This window comes from Bactrocera oleae, chromosome 2 (genome assembly GCF_042242935.1).
Source record: "Bactrocera oleae isolate idBacOlea1 chromosome 2, idBacOlea1, whole genome shotgun sequence".
NCBI lineage: Eukaryota > Metazoa > Arthropoda > Insecta > Diptera > Tephritidae > Bactrocera > Bactrocera oleae.
In genome coordinates, this window is record NC_091536.1 from 78,892,296 (window position 1) to 78,917,575 (window position 25,280).

Genomic DNA, 25,280 nt, shown 5'->3' on the forward strand with positions numbered 1-25,280 from the left:
GGCAATATCACAAACGTTTCGCACGCGCAACCAGCAACTAGCAACTTGCAACAGTCGCAGTCAGCCAACCGAAGGCACAGTGTTCTAACGAAAATCCGTTGAGTTCCAAATTAAAGGCCGCAGGAGTAGCAAAATTTCTCTTAATTGCAGAAGCGATTAATAATTTGGTGAGTGAGTGCGTAGCATAACTTAGAAATTTGTTTGTATGGAACAAAGTAGAGTTAAACAATTGAAATAAATACGAAATGCTCAAGGTAAAAACTCAATGTGACATGACGAATGAGCAAGCGAACTTTTGGGGCACAAAAAATTCGCGGTCGTAAAAGAACGCTTTCTGTTTGAGTAATTTTTCATAGTTAAAATTTGTTTTTTTTTTTTGAAAAATTCATAATTTTCCAAGTGGACGAAACAATTGTGGCAACTGAAAAGTGCTCGCTGCAAGCAAGACAATTGTGCTGAGCTTACTGCCTTTCTTTGTGCCGCCAAAGTTTCAGTGGAAATTTTTGAAAAACGGCTTGCCCAGCTGAAGGTGAAACAGTTGCGAAACAATTTGTGTTGCCGCAAATTAAATGGACATTAAAGTGCAAACTCATTTATATATATAAAAATTTGTCGACATGGACATGCATGTATGTATATCTGTGTACATATATATAAATATAGTAAAGTAAAGACCAAAGCAGCCGCAAAGTATTCCGCTCCAAATTAAAATGAAGTGGACAGGAAAAGTTTCATGGTGATTAAGGACTTTTCTTGGGTATTTATGTGTACATACATATGTACATATGAGCATCTTACTGCGTTTTTGCAGCACCTAAGGTGTGGTTAATTATTATTGTGTCGCATATAACATAGCTAAGCAGTGTTAGAAAGAACTTCTCAATTAGGACAGCCGAAATACTTGCTAAAAGTGCGGTTGGATGATTCAAGAAATATTCAGTCAATTGTGTCTCAGAAATGCTAGGCTTTTTTTGAAGAACACAAATCTAGAATATAGACTTGCTCCGTGTACTGAAATTTGGATTTATCAACAATTTCTTTCTTTCAATACTTGTGTATTCTTCCCACCAATCATTTTGGTAGTAAAATATACCGTTTTTTCGGTTTATTTCAGTTTTTTTTTTGTTGTGTTTTGTATAGCATTTTAAAACACTAAGATATGGTTGAAAATGCAATTTTTCCGACTATAGTATTCGATAGAGGGCGCCAAAAAGCACCCGTATCTATTATTTCATAAAGAATATATTGTAAATACCTTTTAAGAAAGGTCACCATATGAGATTATGTAATTATTATATATTATATTATATAAAAATAAAAATGTGTTTAGTAGTTCAAAAATAAAATAGAGCCCTCAAGCTCTGAAATAAATATGTAATTTTTGTCCGCTGTCAAACAAAATTATTTGTAAGAGAATGTTTCTAAATGCAACCAATTTATGATTTTTTGCAAAAAAAAAAACATGCGATTATCTTAATTGTTTTATTAAATATCTATTTTTTTTAAATAAATAATATACATAATATAAATTCTGACATTTATATGAAAGCACAATCCATAATTCAACAAATGTGTGTCGCAAGTGTATTAAAGTCAGCTCAATGAGATATTAATTATATTTAATTATAAGAGTATGAGTATTGAATTTTTGATGCAATGAAATACAAAAATTTAAAGACAACATTTTTTCCGTGAATTTGGCCACATTCAATGTTGAATTATAAATTTGAAGTAAAAAAGTATTTTTTTTAGTATCTTCAAACAACACCAAATACTAAATGAACTGAATTAAACCAGTTGGAAGTTGTTGAACTTGTTTGGAGCTTCAGTTAGTTGTTATTTAGCAACTGAGTTTTAAAGCGCATCTCTTCACAATTTTATATTTAAGTCAAATGCTGAGACTTGTTAAAATATTTGAAACAGACTTTTACTTTTCTAGTTCTCAAAAGGTTACTTTAGTTTAATCAGTTCAAATCCATTTTCTCAACACTAACTTTAAAGTTTTATAGTAACAGTTTTATATCTTAAAAAAATCTCATTTGCAATATGAGATACTTTTTATTCTCTCTCTCTTCTCTCTTAGAATAGTTACTGCTTGAAACCTCCTCGGAATGAAAAGTGTAACATTTTTAATCTCGAAGGTGTTAGAACCACAAATTGACGAAACTCAAAAAACAAAATTAAATGAAAAGAAAACAGCAGCGCTACAGAATTATGCATGCTAGAAATCAATCATAAAATACTGACCATCATTTTTATTACTGTTTTATCTGAGACCTTAAGCAAAATCCAATGCAACTACGTTTCCGAATAATCATTACACTCATTTTAGCTTTAGAGCATACGAAAGTTTGTTTTTATTTTTTGATTAATTTACTCAACCCTAAAGCAAAACCTTCAGCCGGTTAGTTGCCACCCTCTCAGCCGCTGGTACACGCTTCAATTTATCTACCTGTGCGCTTCACCCTCTGTCTGTGCCTTCACGGCACTGTGTCTGCAACGACATTTATAAGCTTAAAATTTGGAAATGAGAAAACTTTGGTCAAATGCAGACAATTAAACACGAAGCCACAAATGGACAACAATTGCAACCATCGCCAATTAAACAGACATACCTGGCGGTGCACGCATACATATGTACTTATGTATGAGAAGTATATGCCTTTGGCGGTGGGGTAATGCAACTAAGAAAAGTCAAATCCAAACAAATAAACAGTTGAGTGATGCGTAAATGAGAGAAGTAAATTGTTGCTGTATTCCTACGCATTGTTGTCATAACGGCATTGCAATGAAAATGAATTAAGCAGCAGCATTTATTTAACTAACAATGGCGGTTGTAATTGCTAGATGTCACTTACACACACACACGCACATATGTTAAATATACATACATCTATGTCACTTTGTCACAATACATTTGCATTACAAGTGCTGCTGGCAGTCACTCATACGCTCAAGTTCACCGTGTATAATGAGAATGACAGTTTTATTTGAATTTTTTTGTTTTTTTTTTTTGCTAAACTACTTTGATGCTTCAAAAGTGAAAAGTTAATATGAAAACGCCACACTTAATTTATATATCTTTTATGCAAACTTTTAGAGGCGCGCCAGCCACTCCAACGGCATGTAGTGTAGTACAAATGACACGGATGCACGCGAGCTTGAATGGTTTCACACTGCGTATACGCGATATTAATGCCATGTAAATTTATGCATGTTGATTTTGCTCGCGCTGACTCGCTGTCTCATTGTGCTTTGCAAACACTTTGATTTCTACATATGCTGGTGCTGCACACATTCGCATATCTCATGCGTTCTAAATGCAGTTTTCATAAAAATTTCATCTCTGTTTAGCGGAAAGCAATGGCGTATGAGTGATTTCAATCGCGATTAAGCGTCACATTTGAGCGTTGATAGACACTCAACGACGATATGATGAAGAAATTGCGCTCGATACATAAGAAAAGTAATTTGAAGTTTGATTGACTATGAAGCAGAGCGATTTCCTCGTTTATTACTCGCTTCTTATTGATTAATAATGTTGATTTAGTGTAGAAAATTATTAACAAATAAAAAATAATTGTCCATTAACTGTTGATTGACTCGATGGATTTGCTGTGCTTTTGTTGTGTGATGCAGCAAAACGTTACGGTTGACGGGAAAAATTTCTCCTCTGACCGGGAGTTCTTGAAGGGCTCATATCCAAGAAATTAAGTGAATAGTTAAGAATTAGAATGTACTAAAGAAGAAAAAAAAATTAGAGAAAAAACACCCTTTCTTCGTGACACTTTTAGTGACACAGTATTATTTGTGGAAAGGAGAGAAGTTTCTGTTTCAATTGGTGAACTTTCGTTTAGTGCTCTAACTAGGACCAAAAATTTTCATTGATCAAGCTCGTGACAGGACAAGATTTCAGGACTAGCAACACTGTGCCTCGAGGCAGAATTAGCGAAGAAATTGGATTTCCAGACAAAAGCCAAAGCTCTAAAAGTTCACTTCTAAGTTCCAAAAAATTGAAGGTTGGAGCATTTTAAACTGCATATTCAAAAACTTGCGCATGAAAGTCAACAGATTTAATTTTAAATATTTGAATGAGATGTTTCTGTCATCTTATTAACTGTCAAGTTTTGCTATTAATCGGTATAATCTGATAAAAGATTTTTGACTACAAATCTATATGTGAACTGATTTATATATTGTTGTTTTCAAAATCGTACAAAACAAATTTTTTCCACCCAACATCAACGAGAAAGCAAATTTAATACAGATGTGATGAAAGCATAAATAGTGGTAAATTTCTAATTTATATTTATATATTTATTTAGTTAATAAAATGTATAATCTATTAGAAACATTCCTGCAGGGAGGTGGTCCAGAATGTAATTTCTATAAATATATAGAAAATCAGATTCAGTTCAAAATTTTTCCCTGATTTGATATCATATACATTTCAATGGTAAAAAATAAAATTTTAGGTAGTGCGTAAGTGTGAGTTTATAAAGCGTTGTTCTAGTAAGATAATTCTTTTGGGATCTTGTATATTTGGTATAGAATATATTACCAAAAAACCTCACTCATAAAATATTCGATTAATTCATTAATATTAATTGATCATTAATAATATTTCGATTGATCCATTAATAATTAAATATTTTTCGAGTTACACGAGATCTCCGACAACGCTAAAAAAGGTCCTCCACTGCTTCATTGATTACGACCTTCTACGTAGATGAAACTTAAAAAATTCTCACAAGAAGATATTGTCCGTACAATGACCTACGGTCGAAAAAAATCAAAAATTTGCAAAATGGCGGTATTTAAAAAAAGTTGAACCCAAACTTTTGCTCTGCCAATATTCGAGTTTTGATCAGATCAAAAAAATTGTAAGTAATTATATAAAAAACTACAATATATAAAATCAAAATTTTTTGTTAAGTTCAATTTTTATACTCTTTATAAATGAAGAACTCTTTCTGTTTGTGTTATCCCGTGAAGTTAAACAGAAAGTAGAACAGTGCAAACATGTACTTGATTTGTTTAAAGCGTATAACTTCACACATAACTTATTACCTTTTGACGAAGAATTCAGATATACGAGTACAGTATTCAACATTTTGTTTAAGAAAAACTGTCTTGACTTGTTGTAAGATAATTGATTAAAGTTAATGGTGTTAAAGCCTTCTATGCAAATTTGTGCTAATTAATAACAAAATTTGAGTTGCAGCGAAACCAGTTTTTGTAACTTTCTTTTTGCCAGCTGACAGCAGCAATGACTTTATAGGTCAAAATAATAATACAAGGCCACCATATCCAATGCTGTGACTCACACCGAATGACAGATGTGGTTGCAAAAAATGCTAACAATAAATAATATAAAGCTCATAAATAAACACATCAGTAAAATTTGAACGAGTTTGAACGGTGGCTTAGCACAGCTTATTAATAAATAATCAAGCAGCATTTTACGCGACTCCATACACTTTACACATTTATTTTGATTATTGTAGTAAAACTTTATTGTAGTATAATTATTAATCTTTTAATATTCTTTGTTTCTTAATGCGTTAAAAGAGAAAATTTAATGTGAGTTCGTTAAACATTTCGGCAATTCTCTCAATGTCGAAACAAAAATTCAGTAATTAGTATTTTGTATGTTGTATACAAAATTTCCAACTTTCTTTAGACATGACGAAATTAGTAAATTTTTAGATAGGTCCTATATATAATACATAGTAGATATACATCAGGTTGGGTCAAAAATATCTATTTTTTTTCGCTACGTACTCGGAGAAATTGGTTGATAAACCCCTCTAAAAATAGGTTTTCCAAATATAAGCTCTTAATTGTAACGAGAAGGCCTTACGACTACGGTTTTTTCTTATTATCAGATAGAAAAATTCATATATCATGGATTTTGTAGGAAATTGAATGATCTAAAAAACGGTAACAGTATTTTCGTAAACGTAACCGTTTAAAAGATAATAACGGTTGAAGTCTTTTTTTAAGGCGAATTTGTTAAGTTTAAAGAAGCTTTCAACCTACAAGCGAGTACACTCTGGCGGCACTTACAAAATCATGTAATTTTGTTAAATTTTTGTAAAAAAATACGAATTTTATTTATTCGAAAAATAGTCCTCATTCGATTTGTAAATAAAGTATCAGTAGGAGGGCTAACAGAAATTAAAGTTTTATACTATTTATGTAGTATCAATAAATAAATGTTTTAGTTTTTTTTCCTTTTATATTTGATTAAAAATCGTTTTTCAAATTCATTCTTGCAACTAATTTATATAAAAGCTTCAATTAATTATTTCACATATTTTTGGGGTTGGTAACTCTGACTATAATTTCCAAATATAATAATTTCATGCCAAATTACTTCTACACACTTTTCTTAAATTTCACAATATTTAGAATAACCAGTTTGAACAATGAACTCAGTTTGAACTTACCGAAACCAGTAATTTTTGTATGCCCAATGCACACATACACATAAATAATTTAATGGTTTCATAATGTTTGGTGCTTTTTTATTTGATTTCATTAAATTTCAAAAGTGATTCCCATTTGTGTGTGCAATTTTTAATGAGTTAAACATGTTGCTGCATATTACAGTTTTATTACCTTTTAAACCACTCTGAATTTCTATGGGCAGGTCTTTTAGATGAAATTTGAACAAATAGTAAATTAAACTTCCGATCAGTTTCGTTTGTAATAGTCCAGAGTTTAACATATGCGAACAATAGCACACAGCATATTTATTACTGCTAAAACGCCAGCTAAATATGTATGTTAGCTTAAAACTTCAAAACTTTACTAGCAGCGATTTCAATGCCGAATTTTTAACTGAATTTCATCATACGGCACAGTTCGATCGCTCTTCCGTGCATTTGTTTATTGACATATAAGTTTTTAGTATCCATTCCAAGGGAATCGCATGATGCGTCACTACTTTTAAGTGCCTTCCTGAACATATAACTGCCGACACACACATGGACCAAGAGCATAAAACATAAGTACGGTATATGTGCCTGAGCATTCTACCCGTCTTTGATGGTCATGCTCATAATTTTGAATGCAATAACTTTTTGACACATAGTATCATCCACTGCTTCAAGGTGGCATTTATGAAAGTCAACATATATGGCCATACTTGACATTTGGCGATGCTGCGCTGGGCTTGGCAGAAGATCATGCAAACACACGAGTTGGTTCGGCGGAATTTCACGGCAACTGTGACAAATGCATAATCCACTCGAAATGAACACAAACGAATTGCCGGGCTATTCAAGAAAGCGCCGAGGCAACATACATTCTTGCGAGCGTTTGCGGGCGTTGATTATGGCCGTGTGCGCTGAAATTGTCGATGCATTCAATGGCGACGGCACTTGTACATTTACCCGGCTGCGCTGTGTGGCGATGTTTGCGAGTGTTAAAAGCTTACAATAAATCCACTTAGTAGCGTCCTTTCTTGTAATAAAAGCGGGCGAAAGCTCATCGAATTTGCGGCCGTTGCGACGTTCTCGAGTGCTGCACACACACACATATACACTCCGACTAACATACTTACTTATCGGTGTAATATTAAATGAATGTATGCACACTCGCTCACGCGGCAACCAGCTTGCTGAGTCAATAGTTTGTTGGCCGCTTGTTTTTGATTTGCTCGAAAGCGTTCAAGCACTCCCACAAATGCGCAAGGGACAAGTGCGCCTTGGCACTCCATTGAATGTGTTGCAGTTTCTTTTACATCCTTTCATTTCCCATTGCCTTAAAATGTTGCAATAAGGGGGTATTTTTCAGCTTTGCCAGCACACATTTGAAAAACAGCTCGAAATGGATTTCTTCGAGAAATTTATTTATTTAACAGAAGTGTATAGCCACTACACGGAGTTTACCAAACCAAAAAAAAACTTTCACAATATTTATTTGGAGTATTTTGAGTTTTCGTTTGCTCAGCATTTTCTATACAGACATTTGTAGGAGAAAATAAACACTAAAAATAACTTAAAATTGCAATTTAATGGAATGTGTTTCATTCGAAATGTGAAAAAAATAATCAGAATTCCATTGGTTGGAACAAACCGAAAAACAGTGAGACCTCGAAACCGCTCGGTTGGTTCTTCTTACATTCTGCGCTTTTTATTGACAGTTCAAGTTTTTGAAACTCTATATTATTGTAAACGAGCTGAAAAATAACATATAAACTGCTCTGTTTTTTCTGTGCTAGAGATTCAGTTTCCAGCCTAATTTGTAATACCAGCTCTATTTTCATTTTCTCTCTCTCTCTTCACTAGAAAATTTCTCAACGCCAAAGCTTAATCAAATTCGATTATTCGATGTTAAAAGCCTCAGCTGGGTTGACATTCAGTGCCTTCAACAAGTTTTGGTTTTGTCGGTGTGTGAGTCCTCAGCTATGTTGTTAAGCATCTCTTTTGCGACCGCTACTCGACATCGTTTTTGCCAAAAATTCAGGTCTTTTGGTACGATTATAGCATTGATATGCTTTATACCTAATACATTAACCAAAATGGTTAAGTCGAACGATAGGGAATGTTGAGCTCATCTGGTATCTTTCTGTTGCCAACACGTCGATTTTCGAATACTTTTTCTTCAACTTTTTCACTTCACGACCTTCATTGAATGTTTTGTGCCACTCAAATACTTGTCGACGTGATAAAGTAGACTCCCCAAAACACTTTAAGAACATTTTCAATGATTCCGCAGGCGTGATTCAAGCAAACTCGTTGTTAAATTTTTTACCATGGTAAAGCACACACTGTTTGGCATTTGGAGATCAAACTTCACACGAAGGTAAATGTGCGTGTACTATATAATCCAAACATTTTTGTTTCGATTTGGTTTGCGCGTACAGTTTAAATGCACCAGTCCGGATCAAATTTCGTAAATAAAACTCAATCAAAATGAGATATTTGGGTTAGATTTGATTATTCAAAAGATTTAAAACTGGCTTCACAACTTCGTTCACAAATGTATTAAAGATTTTAAGGATATTTTGATTTTGAAAATTTTTTCTTATCTGTTAGACTCTTATTACAAAGTTCAACTGAAAACCGTTTAGTTCATATAAATTGATTTAGGCTGACATAAATTTAATGTTATAAATCAAAAGGATGGGTGAGAATTATTAAATTTATGGCATGTTGTTTAAATTGCCATAATTATTGTAATTATATTGGCATACCACCCAATTTTAAAGTATATTATATCAATATTCTAATTGCATTTTATATGCGCTTTATGCTCTCCACACAGATTTATTGGCTTTGTTGCTTGACTAGCTCATTCATGGTCTCATTTAGTGGTAATTTATGGAAAAAAAACAAACGTGGAACGCATACTAATAGCCCTAAATAGGCGGCAAACAACAAAGCAATTAACCACGGCAATTTATGACTTCGGCATATTCACATGATTTATGACCGTTCGTTCTTTTCACACCTCTTTGTTATTGAATAGTTGTAGCTCGAGTGTGAAGATTAACCAAAATTTATAAGTTCGTTTATGTGAGGCAATCTTAAATATACTCGTATATAATATAATCATTAAATTAATAAAAAACATATAATATACACATTAAATTAATATGCATATTTAAAGTTTGCTTCAAAAGAGCTTTGCTTATAATTCGAAATATTAAATAATTTTATGAAATCGATTTCTGAAATATTTTATTTATAATTAACTATTGCAAAAAGTGTGCATGGTACGGAGAATGCAGCAAAAAAACAAAAATAGTTTGAAATTCGAGAGAGTAAAAAGTATTTTTGCATTGCTCTTTAGTTACCGGCAATTACAAATTTAATTAAGTAGATAATCGGTAAATTAATGCCTCGTGCGAATGCGTCCTTTTTGTGTAAATACTTTAACACAGTTAAATACACATACCATATATCCTTAGCCTCATAAATACTTGTGTAATTTAAAATAATCGCTGCTGACTGTGCGGAAAATTATTTAATACGCAAACACAGAGCTCAAGCATATCGAATTTCGATTTTAAAATAGCCTTGTGGAATTTCTCTTCATCCGTCAATAATATTCGAAAAAAGTGTTGTTTCTTATCTCGGTCAATTTACAGCGCTGATAACCTATTTCACGGTGAAATGCACCAAATTAAAGGCTGCAGCGGTGATTAAACACTGCCATTCATGGAAGTGCTCGGAAATACAACTCGGTGAATGAACAGATTTTCTCTGAAGTCGACAAAAAAAAAAAAAAACAATATTTTCGGTATTTAACTTACTTTTGCCAATTTTGTTGTTGCTTTAAGCGTACATTTATTTTACGTTGGCATGGCACTGTTAGTACACAATTGAAATCTGTTCAAGGGATTACTCATTTGGTGATGCGGCTTAAACAAATTGCATATAACTTCTTGGCGCAATCTATGTTTTTAAAGCCTTTGAGTCAATATGAGACACAACCCGAATTTCGAACATAATTTGCTCAATTTTTTTAAGGCGGCCATCCCCGTGACAGGTTTCACATTGTTTAGGACAAAAGTAACGGCAGATAAATTAGAAATGATTTTCTATGACATAGACTAGAAAGTGGAATAGAAAATACTAGTGGCTTCAAATCGTGATTAAATTTTGTTTAGTTCAAATTAGGAAAATAATCTGAAATACCTATAGTGAAACCTGTAAAGAAAAATTAATTTTTTCTCTCAAAACTGTTGCTGTTAAAAACTGCAAATACAAAAATGTCAGACATATAGCCATATTGCTTGAATATTAGAATTCCGTTACACTAGTACAACGTATACAGCCATTGCTTTTTACTTCTTGGTTGTTGTGACAATAAACCGTCGTGATTACAATTTGACTGTAATTTCCGTGACGAAATTGACCGCATTTCTTGCATGAAAGAATCCTTGGAGAGATTATGCAAAAATTTTACCCGCAGCACTGAACAAAGAGCAACGCTAAAAGGCATACTTTACGAAGTAAATTGTTAGGAGCGATATAACCCAGTGAACATTTGATTATAAGTATAGATTTTATTGCCTTTGTTGTATTATTCGTACACTTACTTTTGCAATGATATCTTACATATTGAGCGATATATACGGTATAAAACCAACCGAAATTTCAGAATCCCTATAATGTTAGAGATTCTCTCCGATTTTCAATACTAGAACTCATGGATTATCCAATATATAGGTAAAAAAGTCAGCTATATGCACTGTGACTCACATATCCGTAAAGTAATCATCCGATTTGTGTCAAGTTTTATTTCGATGACGTCATTAATGCCCGATTTATAAGATGTAATGATTTTAAAAATGTTACGTATGAGTGAGGCAAAATACTTTTTTGATTCCAAACAGTAAAATAAAAGTTTACTAGCATACATATCTTCAATTTTTGTGTGGCAAAATGTCATTCCAAAATGGGTATCGATCCATTCTTTCTCCCAGTCGTAGTACGAAAATAACTATTGTAATATTTGTTATTTAGGTTGAAGTTTTATCTACTAATACTTCGCATGATTTTCTTACTTTAACTCTGGTTTACTTATTTACATTTGATGTGACTCTTTTGTATATAATTTTTCGCAAACAAATATAATTTCTTTTAGTGTAAGTAAATACCAATTTTCATGAAAATGGAGGTGTGCACGTTTTTCTGAAATGTTATGGTTTTATTTTGTTTGAGCTGAAAATTTTGACAACTGCTGCGAATTAATTTAAAACTTATTCAGCTATAACCAACACGAAAGTGATAACACGAACATACGAGTATATGTATAACTATATTTGAAATAAGCTAATACTTATACATACCGTGCACAAAATGCAGCATTTAACGCTTTCGCTCATTAGAGTGCAACATTGAAATGGTGAAATGGTTGTACAGCCTAATTTGAACTAACAAATTCGTGTTCATCGGATTCTTTCAGTGATTGCAATTCGTCTTTTACTTTACGGCATTTTAGTGCTCACTTATTTAACATTATACAAATCTGTTGCTCACTGACTTTTTCTCATTTTTCTCTCTCTTCTTTACCTAATTCAATTTCAGCATTCCGCATTCCAGAAACTTTTAGCACATAAAGAAGTTACTGCAGCACTACGACATTTGTCAATAGTTTTTCTGTAGTTAAGACAGTTACAACAGCAACAACAACAGTATCATGTCGATCTCCGATTTCCGTAAGAAGAAATTGCTCTTCCTGTTCAACGTTTTCTTTGGTGAGTAATCGAATCTAATAATGAAAATAGAGTTACCAGAGTAAAGAAATACATATCAACATAGTTTCGAAAATCAGATTTCGAAGCGATTTGCGAAATTTTTTAAGAAGCTATGTTGCTAGTATTTGTGGCCTCTAGTAGATTTATGGTTTCATGGGTGTTTGATAGTGTAGAAACCTTCATTGATGCTGTGAGCCATGTGAAATAGAAGAATGAAATGATGAAAAGATGTAGAGTAAGTCCGACTTTATTTTCAATGATTCATCCAGCATTTACACTTTTAGGAGACCTTTTGAATTAATGATTAATGCCGCATTTATTGTTATACTGTGAGCAGGGTGTATTAAGTTTGCCACGTAGTTTGTATCATCCATACGAACACGGCGGAGACCCTATAATGTATATGCAGAGATAATAAACGATCAGAGTCGTCGTACGCAGTCCCCCAGTTCGATCTAAAATTATATAACACTATAGCATATAGCTGTCATACAAACTGAACGATCGGAATCAAGATAAATATACCCTTTTGTGCTATAAAAATGCAACTGTTAAGTGTATTATAGCTTCGATTACAATTACTATTCTTTTTTATTTAGGATAGTTTAGAGTAATAAGTATGGTAAAGCTTCTTTATGAAACTCAGGAAGTAGCTAGACTATTACCTAGTGTTATTTTCTGTACACAATATTAATAATTAAAAATTAATTTAATATTCCTTAAAATGTAAAGCATTTTCGTTTGTTTTCTCGGCGATTAATAATATCCGATATTATTCACAACTAAATCGAAACTGATTTTGAGGTCAGCCCATTCTATTATAATTAAATTACATTTGTACACACATTGATGGCATTTATTAATATTAGTAGCCTTTTTCATAAAAAATATATAAAATAATTTTTAGCAAGGATGGCCGCATATGTGCATATATCTATGTATATTGCATTTATAGCTAATAAAATAACACACAACTATTTATGTACACATACAATATATCCGCGCTTGCTTTATTTGCAAAGATTAAATTATCAATTTTCATTAAATTTCATGAGTTTGTGCATTCCGCTTGTGGGACTTAGCGTGGCGGGCGTGTGTGTAATAATTTAATTGCTTAATGCAGTGACATTTATGGTGAATTTTTAACAATTTTATTTTGTAATAAAATTTCAAATTGACTAGCTTTGCAACTAACAGAATGGAAAACCAATTAATTTTATATAGGTAATTTATTTGATAAACGCGGTTGGCAACCCCACGCGCCATGCGACCGAATACGGTTGGTTACAGTTTGCCTGGTTATAGGGGTGCGCGATGCTTCCGCAGCCGTGGCACTGACGCAGCCAATGTGGCAGGCGGAAGTGTTGACAGCTGTGTGCACGGCACTCAAAATAGAGTTTTGGATTTCCGAAATGGAAACGCGAAAAAAATGTAATATAGACTTTTCCATGCGTTGCCGAACGCGCTGACAGTTTCGCACAATCAAATTGAACAGAGAGATAGCGTGTGGTTAAGTAAACAAAGCTTTCCAGCAGGCACTGATATGGAATGTAGGATTTTTTTTTTTAAATAAAATGGCCAAAACTATTACGTTAATAAAATCAACAAATAGTTGAAACATGTTACACCTTGTTAAATAATTTATGGTGGCTTACTGTAAATTCAGAGCACTCCGCACTGAATAACTTTCATTCATTTGCATTGTTTCTTTTCTTTTCATCTTGCTTATGGTACGTTATGGCGTATGAACAACTCATGACATCACCAAATGACAATGCGCCCAACTATGTGCTCTGCACACAAACAATCAACAATCGCATGATGCAACAATGTACCTTAAAACAACTTCAACAAACTTTCCAACTACGCACTTCGGCGGCGACCACACCGGCACCGCACCGCATCGCTGGCCCGTTCGTCTACAGATGTCAATCAGAGCGGCGAAATTGACGTTAAAGACTTTGAGTTGGCCATTGAGGTAAGTGTTGACACAAACAAAAGGGACAAAAGTTTCGTTAGGAAACTGACTTCCTGAAAGTTATTTTTTCATTTCGGTAGCATGAACGCGTTGACGCACGGACAAAAGTGGCGCGCACACTGTGCGGCGTGGCACAACACTTGAGCGAAATTTATTTGCATGCAAATAATTGCCCACAAATTTGTAGCTCCACACTTGGACCCTTTTTGTATTTTTTCGTAATGTTTCGACCGCTTTTTGGTAGTCTGCATATTTTGCACATGTTACATATACACTAGCATATTTTTTGTATGCATGTGTGTGTTTATGAAATTCAGCGTTACGCCGAAGGTACGCGCAACCAAAAGTAGAAAAAAAAAAACATAAACAAAAAAAGGCTACGTAATTTATGCGTGCGTTTCAGCGTGTGCTTCACTTGCCTTTTATCGCAGTTGTGCGAATTATTGTTATTGCTGTTGTTGTATTGCTCTGTCACTGACATGTTGTTTTTTGTTTTGCTCTTGTATTTGCATTTTCTGTAGCGCGTTTGCAAACTGCGCGGCTGGGCAGAGAATACACCCAAGAACAAGGAGATTCACGCGGTCATGTTGGAAATCTGGGAGGGCTTGCGCTCCAAGGCCGACAAGGACAATGATGGACAGGTGAGTAAACATGTGGCTAATGGACAAGTAGTAAAAAATAGATGAAAAGTTAACTGTACACGACCGAAAAGAATCGTGTGTGTGGGCTTTTAATATTTTAGCAATTTGCATATCAATGTGGGGCAAATTGAATTAGCAGCACAAAATGTGTGGATTTAACGACTTAATAGAGCCACTATTGTGACTCGTTTGAGATAAATTAAAAAAAAATTAAATAAATTGAGTAATGAAATGTGCCAACATTTTCGATGAACTGATACAAAGTTAGTCAATTCATTTCTGATATTTGCGGATACTCGCCGTACTTTATCAATTGTTTAAAAATTTTAAAGATAAATTTATACTTATATTAAGAATACACAGGAAATATTTTTAAAGGAAACAACTAAAAAAATGCTCTTTAGAAGATATTGTTTACACAATTACATATCGAATTTTAACTAAAAATTTTGGCAATTTTTGGCATAAAAAAATTAAATTTTGATCATGTCAAAAACCTGGTAGATCTTAGTATGGGGAACTACCATATAAAAAGAACATGCAGAAACAATTTGATAGTGTCCGGATCATTTGTCTCCAGGTAGGTTAGGTTAGGTTAGAGGGTCGATGCTAAGAAGGATCACACTTGGACAGCTTAAACGCCGGTCCGTTGTGGTACCCAAAACTCCTATGAGCCGGATCAATAGACCCTTACATGTCGACAAAGCGCTTTGTGCCTATGACAAACTTGTTGAGACGGCCAATATCTGTTTCGGCCAGATCTTCTGGTCCGCCAAAAGTGTGATTGCCGAGATGTTTCAATCTCAACCTAGCAAAAACCGGAAAATGGAGGAGAAAGTGCCGGGATGTTTCCACTTCACTCCATACAGCTTTGACAACTTTCATCAGGTAGTATTCTGAGCCGCACCGCATGAGTTCCCATTGGACAGTGCCCAGTGAGGACTCCTACTATGGCGGCGAGGTGAACTTTGTTCAAGGCGAGAAGATCCCCCAACCTCCTGCAATCCACTCTCGGCCAGAAGGATCGCGCAGTCGCGCAGGAGCTGGTCGTCGACCAGCGTCTGCTGAGCGCATGCGAGGTCCATTGGTCCAGAGCCAGAAGTCAAGACGTTAGTGTCTCCAGGTAATCACTCAAGCAAATTTGAAGAATGTAGTTTTGAGAAAATCGCATTTAAAGACAAACTGATGAAGCTATTTGAGCTGTTTGAAATGTGCGGCTACAATCCGGATGGCTGTAAAAAAATTTTATATGTAATTTTTAAAGATATAACATATCAAAATATGAAAAAGTTGATTTTTTTTAAATTTCACACCAGGTGTATACCTTAAGCTTGGGCTGCGTTCAGATTTCTTGATATAGACATTTTTCTGATCTGAAATTTTTTTGGTGACACGATTTTCGCCAATTAAAATCTGACTACCTGTAATGTGTCGCTCAAAAAAATTCTTTTTAGTATTAATCTTATGAAGAAATAATTTATAAATTTAAATAAGTATTACGTTTTTGCCAGAGGCACGATTGTGTTTTTGGGACGATAGCCTTTAGAAAAAACTTTTTTGTAAACATATACTTGATTTCGCACGAGATTTGCAACTTCATACCTTCGTATGGTGCTTTCGGCTTAACCAGCAGGCTGCGGAGAATAGTCTTGAGTAAACTTACCAAATATTGCTTTCTCTCTCTCTATGAAGGATTTGTGCTTTCTTACACATTTTTTCTCTCTTTCTCAAACTTTATACGCAGGTTGAAACCTGTTCAATTTACCAACATACAAATGTGTTATTTTTGACAATTTTCAAATATTGAGAAATTTCTTTGCTGGGTAGTTACCGTAATCTAATCGTAAATCGAATTGTCACTGAAACTTTATCTTCGCTCTTGATTTGGGCAGTAAATTTGACTATGCCAACTTGTCGATTTGTCTGCATTTCTTTGGCATTGGCAGTTGCTATTTCACCGATTTCGACGGCACTTCAGCGTTGAGCTTAGTTCCTTGTATGCTTTCACATGTATAATATGCGTGTATGCGACTGTATGTGTGCAGTAAATTTTCAAAGCAATTTTGAGTGGACGGTGAGTTTGTTTTGCCATTTTTCATTATGATGAATAGATTTCGGTTCGAATTTTGAATTTCGCAGAAAGAAGTTTCGTGATTTTTCTTCTTCATCTATAAAAATATCTTCATGTGTGTGTTTATGGCTTTCCGGCCTTCCGGAAACTATCTGCACTTCGTATAACGGCATGCGTCAGAGCTTTCATTTTTCTTTTATGGAATGCCAGAATTATCTTATATCATTTTTTGTACCCTCCTCGCTTTGCTCATTTGCATTTTTAGCAATACCATTCGGTTGTTTATTCTCGTTTGTTTTGTTCCGCTCAGCCGTGAGTTTGCTTTCGCCACTTCACTGACAAAATCGCATAAATATTTTCTATGTCACAAACCTAAAACTCAATGCTGCGTGTATTTTCAACTGGCGTGTGCTAACCAAGCCCCACACATGCAACTGGCAGGCAAAGTTGCATTGCAAAGCTGCATTGCAAAGCTGCATTGCAAGTGCAAATGTTTGAATAGGTAGCCATTTTTTTGGGGTCCCGTAAACAATTTGCTAGCTCGCACTTGCATTCCAACTGAGTGAGCAGCTGGCGCGTTTCCGATATCGATGCTATCTTCTGTAGGTGCAATGGTGCTGGTGCATGTGTTTGCTGTGATATCAACACGCGACAATAAACGGTTACAGTTGTAAGCGCTGTGATTGTCGCGTTCGGAATTTATGGCGGCTATTTGTTGCACAAATTCAGCCGATTGAAAATTCTTCGCATTGAATGAATTATATTTGTAGAATTTTCCAATTTCTCGTAAATTCATCCTGTTTGTTGCATCTTCAGCTGCATGCTGGCGTAAATTAAGCGGAAAATATATTTTGTTAGCAAAGAAATTTTAAAGTATCACTTTATTTATGCATTCTATGCATTGTACAATAGTTAGTTTTGTGGCATTCCATGGCTTAAAGTACACCTTCTCCCTAAGCCCAGCACTACTTGCCACAACTAGAACATATCAGTTGGAAATTGTCTCAAGTGGTATAGGGAAATAAAAATGTGGTTTATGCACTCGTCTAGGTTCTAGTATTTTATGTATAAGATAGCTATTATTAGTAGTTAATAGCAAAGGCACTGTTAGCTATACGAAGTGAATTTAAAGTGGTGGAACGAAATGGTTAAGAAGGAGAAAGCGGTTATTATCCCACTGCCTCTATAATTATGAATTGGGAGAACTTTTGAGGAATCAGCGAACAGAGAAAAGTGGTTTCATTAAAATTGGAGGCGTGTGAGGTGTTTCTGTCTCAGAAAATTAATCCGATAAAAAAAAAAATTTTATCACTGAAGAATTTTTTTCTTTCTGAAAGTAAGTAGATTGAAATCAAAACACATAGTTACCAAAAAAAAGTTTCAAATTTCGTAAAAAAATATCTCGTCAAATGAAAGAGTTTTCATTATAAGCACTTGATCCCGATTGTTTAGTAGTAGTTCGTATATATACAGACAGACGGACATGGCTAAATCGAGTCACCTCGTCACGCTGATCATTTATATACGAGTATATACTTTGTTAGAGACCCTACAACCCTACCCCGTTTCCTCAAACATCGTGGTAAACTTAAAATATCCTGTACAGGGTACAGGGTATACAAAATATGATTTAGTATTTGAAATTATTCCTGTAAACCCTATGGTCATTGATTTCCCAACAGAAGTACTTGATTCCGCTTAAAGTGGCTTAAATTTGGATATTTCTTGGCATCATATGAAATAACCATCGCTCTACGGGTCTCAACTTTGATGGCTGTTTCCGATCCCCATCAGAAAAGTTTGCAGTAGTAGTGGTGACCACCAAGACTTGGGACACAAACCTACCAGTGTACTTCTGTAATCAAAAATCTTTAAAAAAAAACCGATCAGCTGTTTAGAGGCAGTCTCTCTCTCTCTCTTTTCAGAGTACCATAAAGGTGCAGTCTTATATATATATAATAGAAAGAACGTAAAGTTTATAGAACGTAAAGTTTCTTTCAAGATAAAACATATACATATATATTATATATAGACTATTCTATAATATTTGTATTAGCAGTGAACTCAGTGTAAGGAATTTTTTGAAAATATAATACAGTATATATTCACCGGAGTTAGCGTAGCTTCACAACGGTGAAAGAATTTTTCAAATCCAAGTCAAGCAGTTTCGAAGCCTATTCAGTTCAAAAAAACAAACAATCAAATCTTTCCTTTTTATAACATTCATTTAGATTTATGTATGTATGTTAAGTATATAAAATACAATATTATTTTTATCGGTTCTGACATTCAATTTCCAATTTATTATCGCATTGGCAAACTAACTAATGTTGTGAAGGTGAAAGCCATGAATATTATTAATAACAATTCTTTATCACTTTGAGTGCCAGCAGATATGTAAAAGCGCAGACGCTGCTGCAGATGACACCTTGAATGAAAGAATAGAATGAATTATGAAATACGAGTTTTCATATTGCAACTAAGCGCCACTGAAAGGCATAAATCTGAAGTGCTATAACCAAATTGAAACTTGCCGGCCGTGGAGGACACTTGGCTTCTAGTTTCCGTTATGCATTAAGAAGAAGAACGCCTATAGTGCTGATTTATGTGAAAAGAAATGCATAGACAGCTGTGTGGCTTTGAAGTGCAACACACACAAATGAATAAATGTGCATTAATTGCGCTCGCAAGTGAAATTAAAAACGAAAACATGTAAAAAAAATGCAAGCAAATTTTGCAAGCGCCGAGCCAGCAAAACATGTTGCACCAAAGTGTTGCACAAACGCACACGCGGCGAACATTCGACATGCACATTTATTGCTGTTAAATTGTGGAAATGCTTTCGGTGACGCTGTTGGTGTTGTTGTGTGTTGTTGTTTTTGAGTTATGTGGAAACATTGTTGGCCATGATTTGTTCTTGGCACAGCACCAGCAACACTCAACAACAGCATGCAGCAGCAGCATGCAGCAACATAAAAACAACAAAGTATGCACAGCAGCGCTCATAACATAGACAACACTTCTGCATTTATGTAGGTGCGCTTATGTCTATGTGTGTTTATGAGCCTGTCGCTGCAACAATTTGACTGCTGACGATTATAGTTATTGTGCATAAAGCTACAAATTATTGTGTCAACACAGCATTTTTCCACCTTTTCTCTGCTCATTTTAATCAACATGCAAATGACAAACGTGCAATTTTATTTTAATTTTTTGCTCCGTCATGGCCAAATATGAGCAGCGCGTGGCGAAGGCGGGGAAGGGGCGTTCCGGCTGTTTGGGTTGTGTTTGCTCAGGTGTTGGTCAAATTATGTGTTGCAATATTTTGTTGCACGCTAGGTGCAAGTGGTAAACGGTAAATGGCGTTGCAGCGAACAATAGCAGTGAATATGAGTAGCTGCAACATGCCACAACAGGCAATGTGCGCGTGTGGCACTGGCAGTGCTAGTTGCAACAGCAATGTTGGTTAGCGGGTAGCCGCCAGCATACCTGTTTGTGTCAGCTATGCTGCCGATTGCGGTACCTGTACTGGTGCTTGTAGTTTGGTTGTTTTCCTGGCAAGAGGCCAAAACCGTGTCAAAGGATATGCACTCATGCATTTTGCGCCTGCAAATATACCTCGCTTTCGTCCCCGGTCTTTACCAGGTGCGTGTGAGCGTATGTATGTGCTACTCCCATACGCTCACATGGCTCTCAGTGGTGTTACAACAATGGCACGACCATAAAAAAAGGAAAACAGCCACGTTGTCATAATAACTTTTGCTTATGTTGTTATTATTCTTGCCATTCCACTATCAGCACTGATCCGGTCACCCGCATTTAAGTTAACACACAAAGTGACCGAGCAGCTTGATTGCTATCTTGTGTGTTGACTTTCGGCTTAATAAAGACGCTTCGCCCAGCTAAAAAAACGTGCAATGGAAAAAATACACTGTGGGAAATCTGCCGTGCCGTAAACTGATGTCTTCGGTGAATTTAAGAGCATGCGATCTTTTCGTCTTACTGCCCTTACTACAATACAAGTATGGAAAGTACTGTTCGTGTTCGCTCGTATTATCTGTTCATAGATCTAATTTGTCCATATATACTTAGAAGATAACTTGTAGATTCGACTATCTTTCATCTCTTTAGATTGTCTCTTGCGGAGATTATGTCATCTACTCAAATTTGACCTGGACTGACAAAACAAAAAAAAAAATCGTTATTATCGCTTTTAAAATGGGCTGCTTTTAAGCCAATACAACCATGCCAAGGAAAATTCAATTTTCAATATACATGCTATAAGTCTCGGCTGTGCTTTCCTTCAGTGACCTCAGCGAATTTCGGTTTTCTTCGGTTTCGCCTCATTTTTGGAGCGCCATTTGCTAGATTGTTAGACAGTTTCGCCGATATATTCATAAACTCACATCTAGTCTCCAGTATTGATGCGTTTGATGAATGTAGGGTCCTCAGCTACGTTGTCAAGTATCTCTTTTGCGACTTCTACTCGACGTCGATGTTGCAAAAGTTTCGTGATATTCCATTCTATTCCATTAAGAACTTAACATTTCAAGCAAAATCTTAAATGTTTTTGGAGGTAAAAATCATTTCGGTTTGACCGTACAGTTTAAATGGATCAATCCGAGTTCAAATAGATCAGATATTGAGATTCTTTTCATCGAAAAACGAATGATATTGGGACGATATCAGACGAAAGTGATATTGGATCTTAGTAATATATAAAATGCGCTTATTCTTCTCTGGGTTGTGTGGCAGGGTTTTTCCGCGAACTGTTGTTACGTGCCTTAAAGTAATAGTTGGAATAGTAAACAGATGGTTTTAAGTTACCTCAGAACAGTTCGGTTAGTTGTGTTAGAGACAATATAATTGCAGAAAATCAATCGAAGGTGTCTGCTGAAATGCCTTAAAACTATGATTTTATGATATAACGTTTTGATTCTTGCAGGTAACATATTTCGCGTATTTGCTGTAAAAATGCTAAAATTCTTCTTTATTGCATTTTTTCCTTCTGGGTCAAACTGTATAAACAGGCAACTAATTGTGTCTATATATGCACATACATACATGGATGCAATATAAATTTTATGGCTTTTGTATGCGCTGTATTGCTGTCTTCTTTTAATGTCAGCATGCACTTGACAACTTTGTTGACTTGGCGACTTTCCGCAGTTCGCTCAGCAAGCGGTTAAAGCTAAATACATACTTGTATATATAAAAACATATTTGGCAACCTTACTCACTTAAACTAAACTGGACATGTCTTACGACTGATTGTTTCCGTTTTATTGTCTTGTACTGTTATTTATTAGCTACACACTTGTTCGCTACTTATTTAGCTGGTGATTTCAATTGGTCCACTTTACCACATACTTACCTATGCAACGTTTTGTGCATATTTGTTGGTGTATTTAATTGCCGAAAAGTAATGACCGCTGTTTTTTGCCTGCCATCAAGCTTCGAATGTTACCGTAAATTGAATTGCCCTTATTCTAGACTAGTTTTGTACATATATAACGGTAAACGAGGGTCTAAGTTCCAAATGGCTGCTTGCCTTTAACATAGTCTTTAATTTGTGGTGGTTTGATTTACTCCTCTCTTCTTTTATTTGGTGTTTTATTTATTGGCTCTTTAATGTGCTGCGCAATTTTCTAAGGTGAGTTAGCGGCGACCGTTACGAGCTCCTCCTTCCGACTCATTAATGTTTTACAAAACAGATAGCGGATAAACAGATTTTTGTTTGAACAGATAGCTAAGCGTTTACTCTCTGCGATCGTAATATTTCTCTTGGATAATTTCTTGTTCGGGCATTCAATTACAGATCGAACTTCAATCAAAACTCCAGCAATGAAACGACGTTTATGGACTTGTGGAAATAGCAAGGAATGAACGACAGTTAAAGTACCGCTACTTAAACACATTCAACTTTGACACCTTTGCTTCAAAGCGCTGATTCCTAGTCGATATCTAGAAAGAAGTTTTGATATTCCCGGTTATGTGGAAGGTGGATAGACTCTCTTCACGTTTGAAACATTTTCAGTTCTATTTTCTATTTCATAAATTAATCAACAGTATTGTAATCACAAGTACAAGAGGTCACTAAATAGAACAGCTTCTAGCTTCGAACGTAACTGGTGACATATGCAACCATAAAGAACTCGTAGATTCTGTGTTTCTACCTGCTTACTTACCCATCTGACTTCCAATGCTGAGTTGTTGTGAAAGAATTTAATAAAAGTAGACACAACAGTTACGACTACATGCCCTTTCTAATATTGAACAAATTCGTTTTTGTTTTCTTTCGATATGCAACCGTGGCATGTGGCCAAAGTCCAGCAGTAAACCATCATAAGCGTTGCCTTATTGGCCCTATTTGTTTTGACCTTGTTAACTCGACTTTGTTGTTGTAGATATTTATTTACAGTCATACATAAATGCATAAATCCAAGTCAATACAATTTTACTGGACACTCGGACATGTGTTAATGGCCGCTTATACGCAGAGCAAGCTGTTATGCTGTGTCGTGCTATGCTCTGCTATGTTGTGGTCTTCGATGGCTCACATTTGCTGCGCCAATTGTCACAGTGGAAATGCTCAAAATCGCGGCCACAAGCACCGCAACATGTTTAGTTGAATATTTATTGTGCCGGTCAGTCAGGGGTGTGGGGCGAATGCGGTTGCTTAGAGCATTAAAACATTAGAGGGCGTGTGCGTGTGTGCTCATGTGTTGAAGTTAGCCAAGCGAACACATACATAAATAACCCGATGTTCGCGCAGGAGTTGCCACTGCCAAAAATATACCAAAAATTCCGACACAACAACAACAAAAACAACCACGAATCGGAATCATTTAATACTTGCAAATGTAATGTGCGGCCATTGCCAAACGAACGGTATTTCACGTGAGTGTATGTGGGGGGGGGGGGGGGGGAAGCGGCGTTATATTAGGTATGCAGATTTATTGTGGCTTGCTGGAAAAATTTTTAGCACACTGATGTAACGGATTCTTGTAGGAAGAAATATGTGTGCACCTTTATGGAAGCAATGCAGCAATATTTATTTACTAAGCGTGCAACATTCATAAATTTTAGTGAAATGGCTCTATTGCTCTATTGCAACTGTGCCAGAAAGGGGGCTGCAACCCGCTGATTGAGCGACGTGCAACTACGCCTGCTAACACAAACACACACATAAATTTAAGTGCTTTATGCAGAACAGATTAGAAAATATATTTACGCTTCAAAAAGTTAGAGTATTGTTGGCACATTTGCTACTAAAATTTTATGTCTCGGCAGGTTTCCGTCGACGAGTGGTGCAACATGTGGGACGCCTACGCTAAGGATCCCAGCAGCGTCATGGACTGGCAAACCAAATACATGAACTTTATGTTCGACCTGGAGGATGCCTCGACTGACGGCAGCATCGACGCGGAGGAGTTCACATTGGTCTGCTCCAGTTATGGCCTGGACAAGGCCGAGTGCCAAGATGCCTTCCAGAAAATGGCGCAAGTGTGTAACCTTAAACTATATTGGTTTTAAATGTTTATTGTTAATTACTTATAAAATATTTCACTTTGTTTCAAGGGCAAGTCCGAGGTCACACGTGACCAGTTCGCCAACTTATGGAAGGAATACTTCGCAGCGGAGGATGTGAATGCGCCCGGCAATTTCATCTTCGGCAAAAATGCATTTTAACGCTCTAAAATTTGCGTAGCTGGCTAAAGCGCTCCGAGCGGGCAACCCAGCCAGGCTTAAATTTTCAAGATGTTTTTGTGGTCTGATTGCAAATAAAGTATGTACTCTTTGTGATGGTGTGAAGTGCGTTGGTGTGCTGAGGCATGCATTTTGAAGCTGGAATATGCAACTATTAATGAAATGTTTGAGAATAATAAATAAATATATATTTAATAAAGTAATAACAATACAAATTTTAAATGAACAATAATTGAAATGTTAAAAACGCCATGGCGAAATTTTAAGATAGCATAAAAGTAAAAGGAGAAACCGAAAAGGTTGACCTGGTTTTAGCAGAAATGTACTTTATCGCATTAAAATATGGAGAACACAACTTTATTTAGTATATATACACATACATATATATGATTCCTGATCAATGTGCTCAATTATAACTACTATATAAAGAATATACCATATACAATTGAATCTTAGATTATATCGAATGCTGACGCATACACAAGTACACACCTGTATTATAATGATTCCTTTGGCGTTTAATTCTATGGAATCTCCGGAGTCAATCGGCCGCCAAGAAGCATAAATAGTATGTACGAGTATGTGTGTACGAATTGCGGTCATTCCTGGTATAAAGTGACTAATTCGGTTTTCTTTTTTTGTATAAATGTAGATAAATGTTCA

At 35.4% G+C, this 25,280-nt stretch overlaps 1 protein-coding gene across 1 annotated transcript; it reads left to right on the top strand.

The window, feature by feature from the left end:
• Scp2 (Sarcoplasmic calcium-binding protein 2) lies at positions 1-24,832 on the top strand. Its single transcript, XM_014230340.3, has 6 exons — positions 1-167; positions 12,048-12,217; positions 14,143-14,195; positions 14,717-14,836; positions 24,201-24,413; positions 24,489-24,832. The coding sequence occupies exons 2-6, from the start codon at positions 12,160-12,162 to the stop codon at positions 24,597-24,599; spliced, it is 555 nt and encodes a 184-aa protein (XP_014085815.1). The 5' UTR covers positions 1-167; positions 12,048-12,159; the 3' UTR covers positions 24,600-24,832.
• The last annotated feature ends 448 nt before the right edge of the window (positions 24,833-25,280 follow it).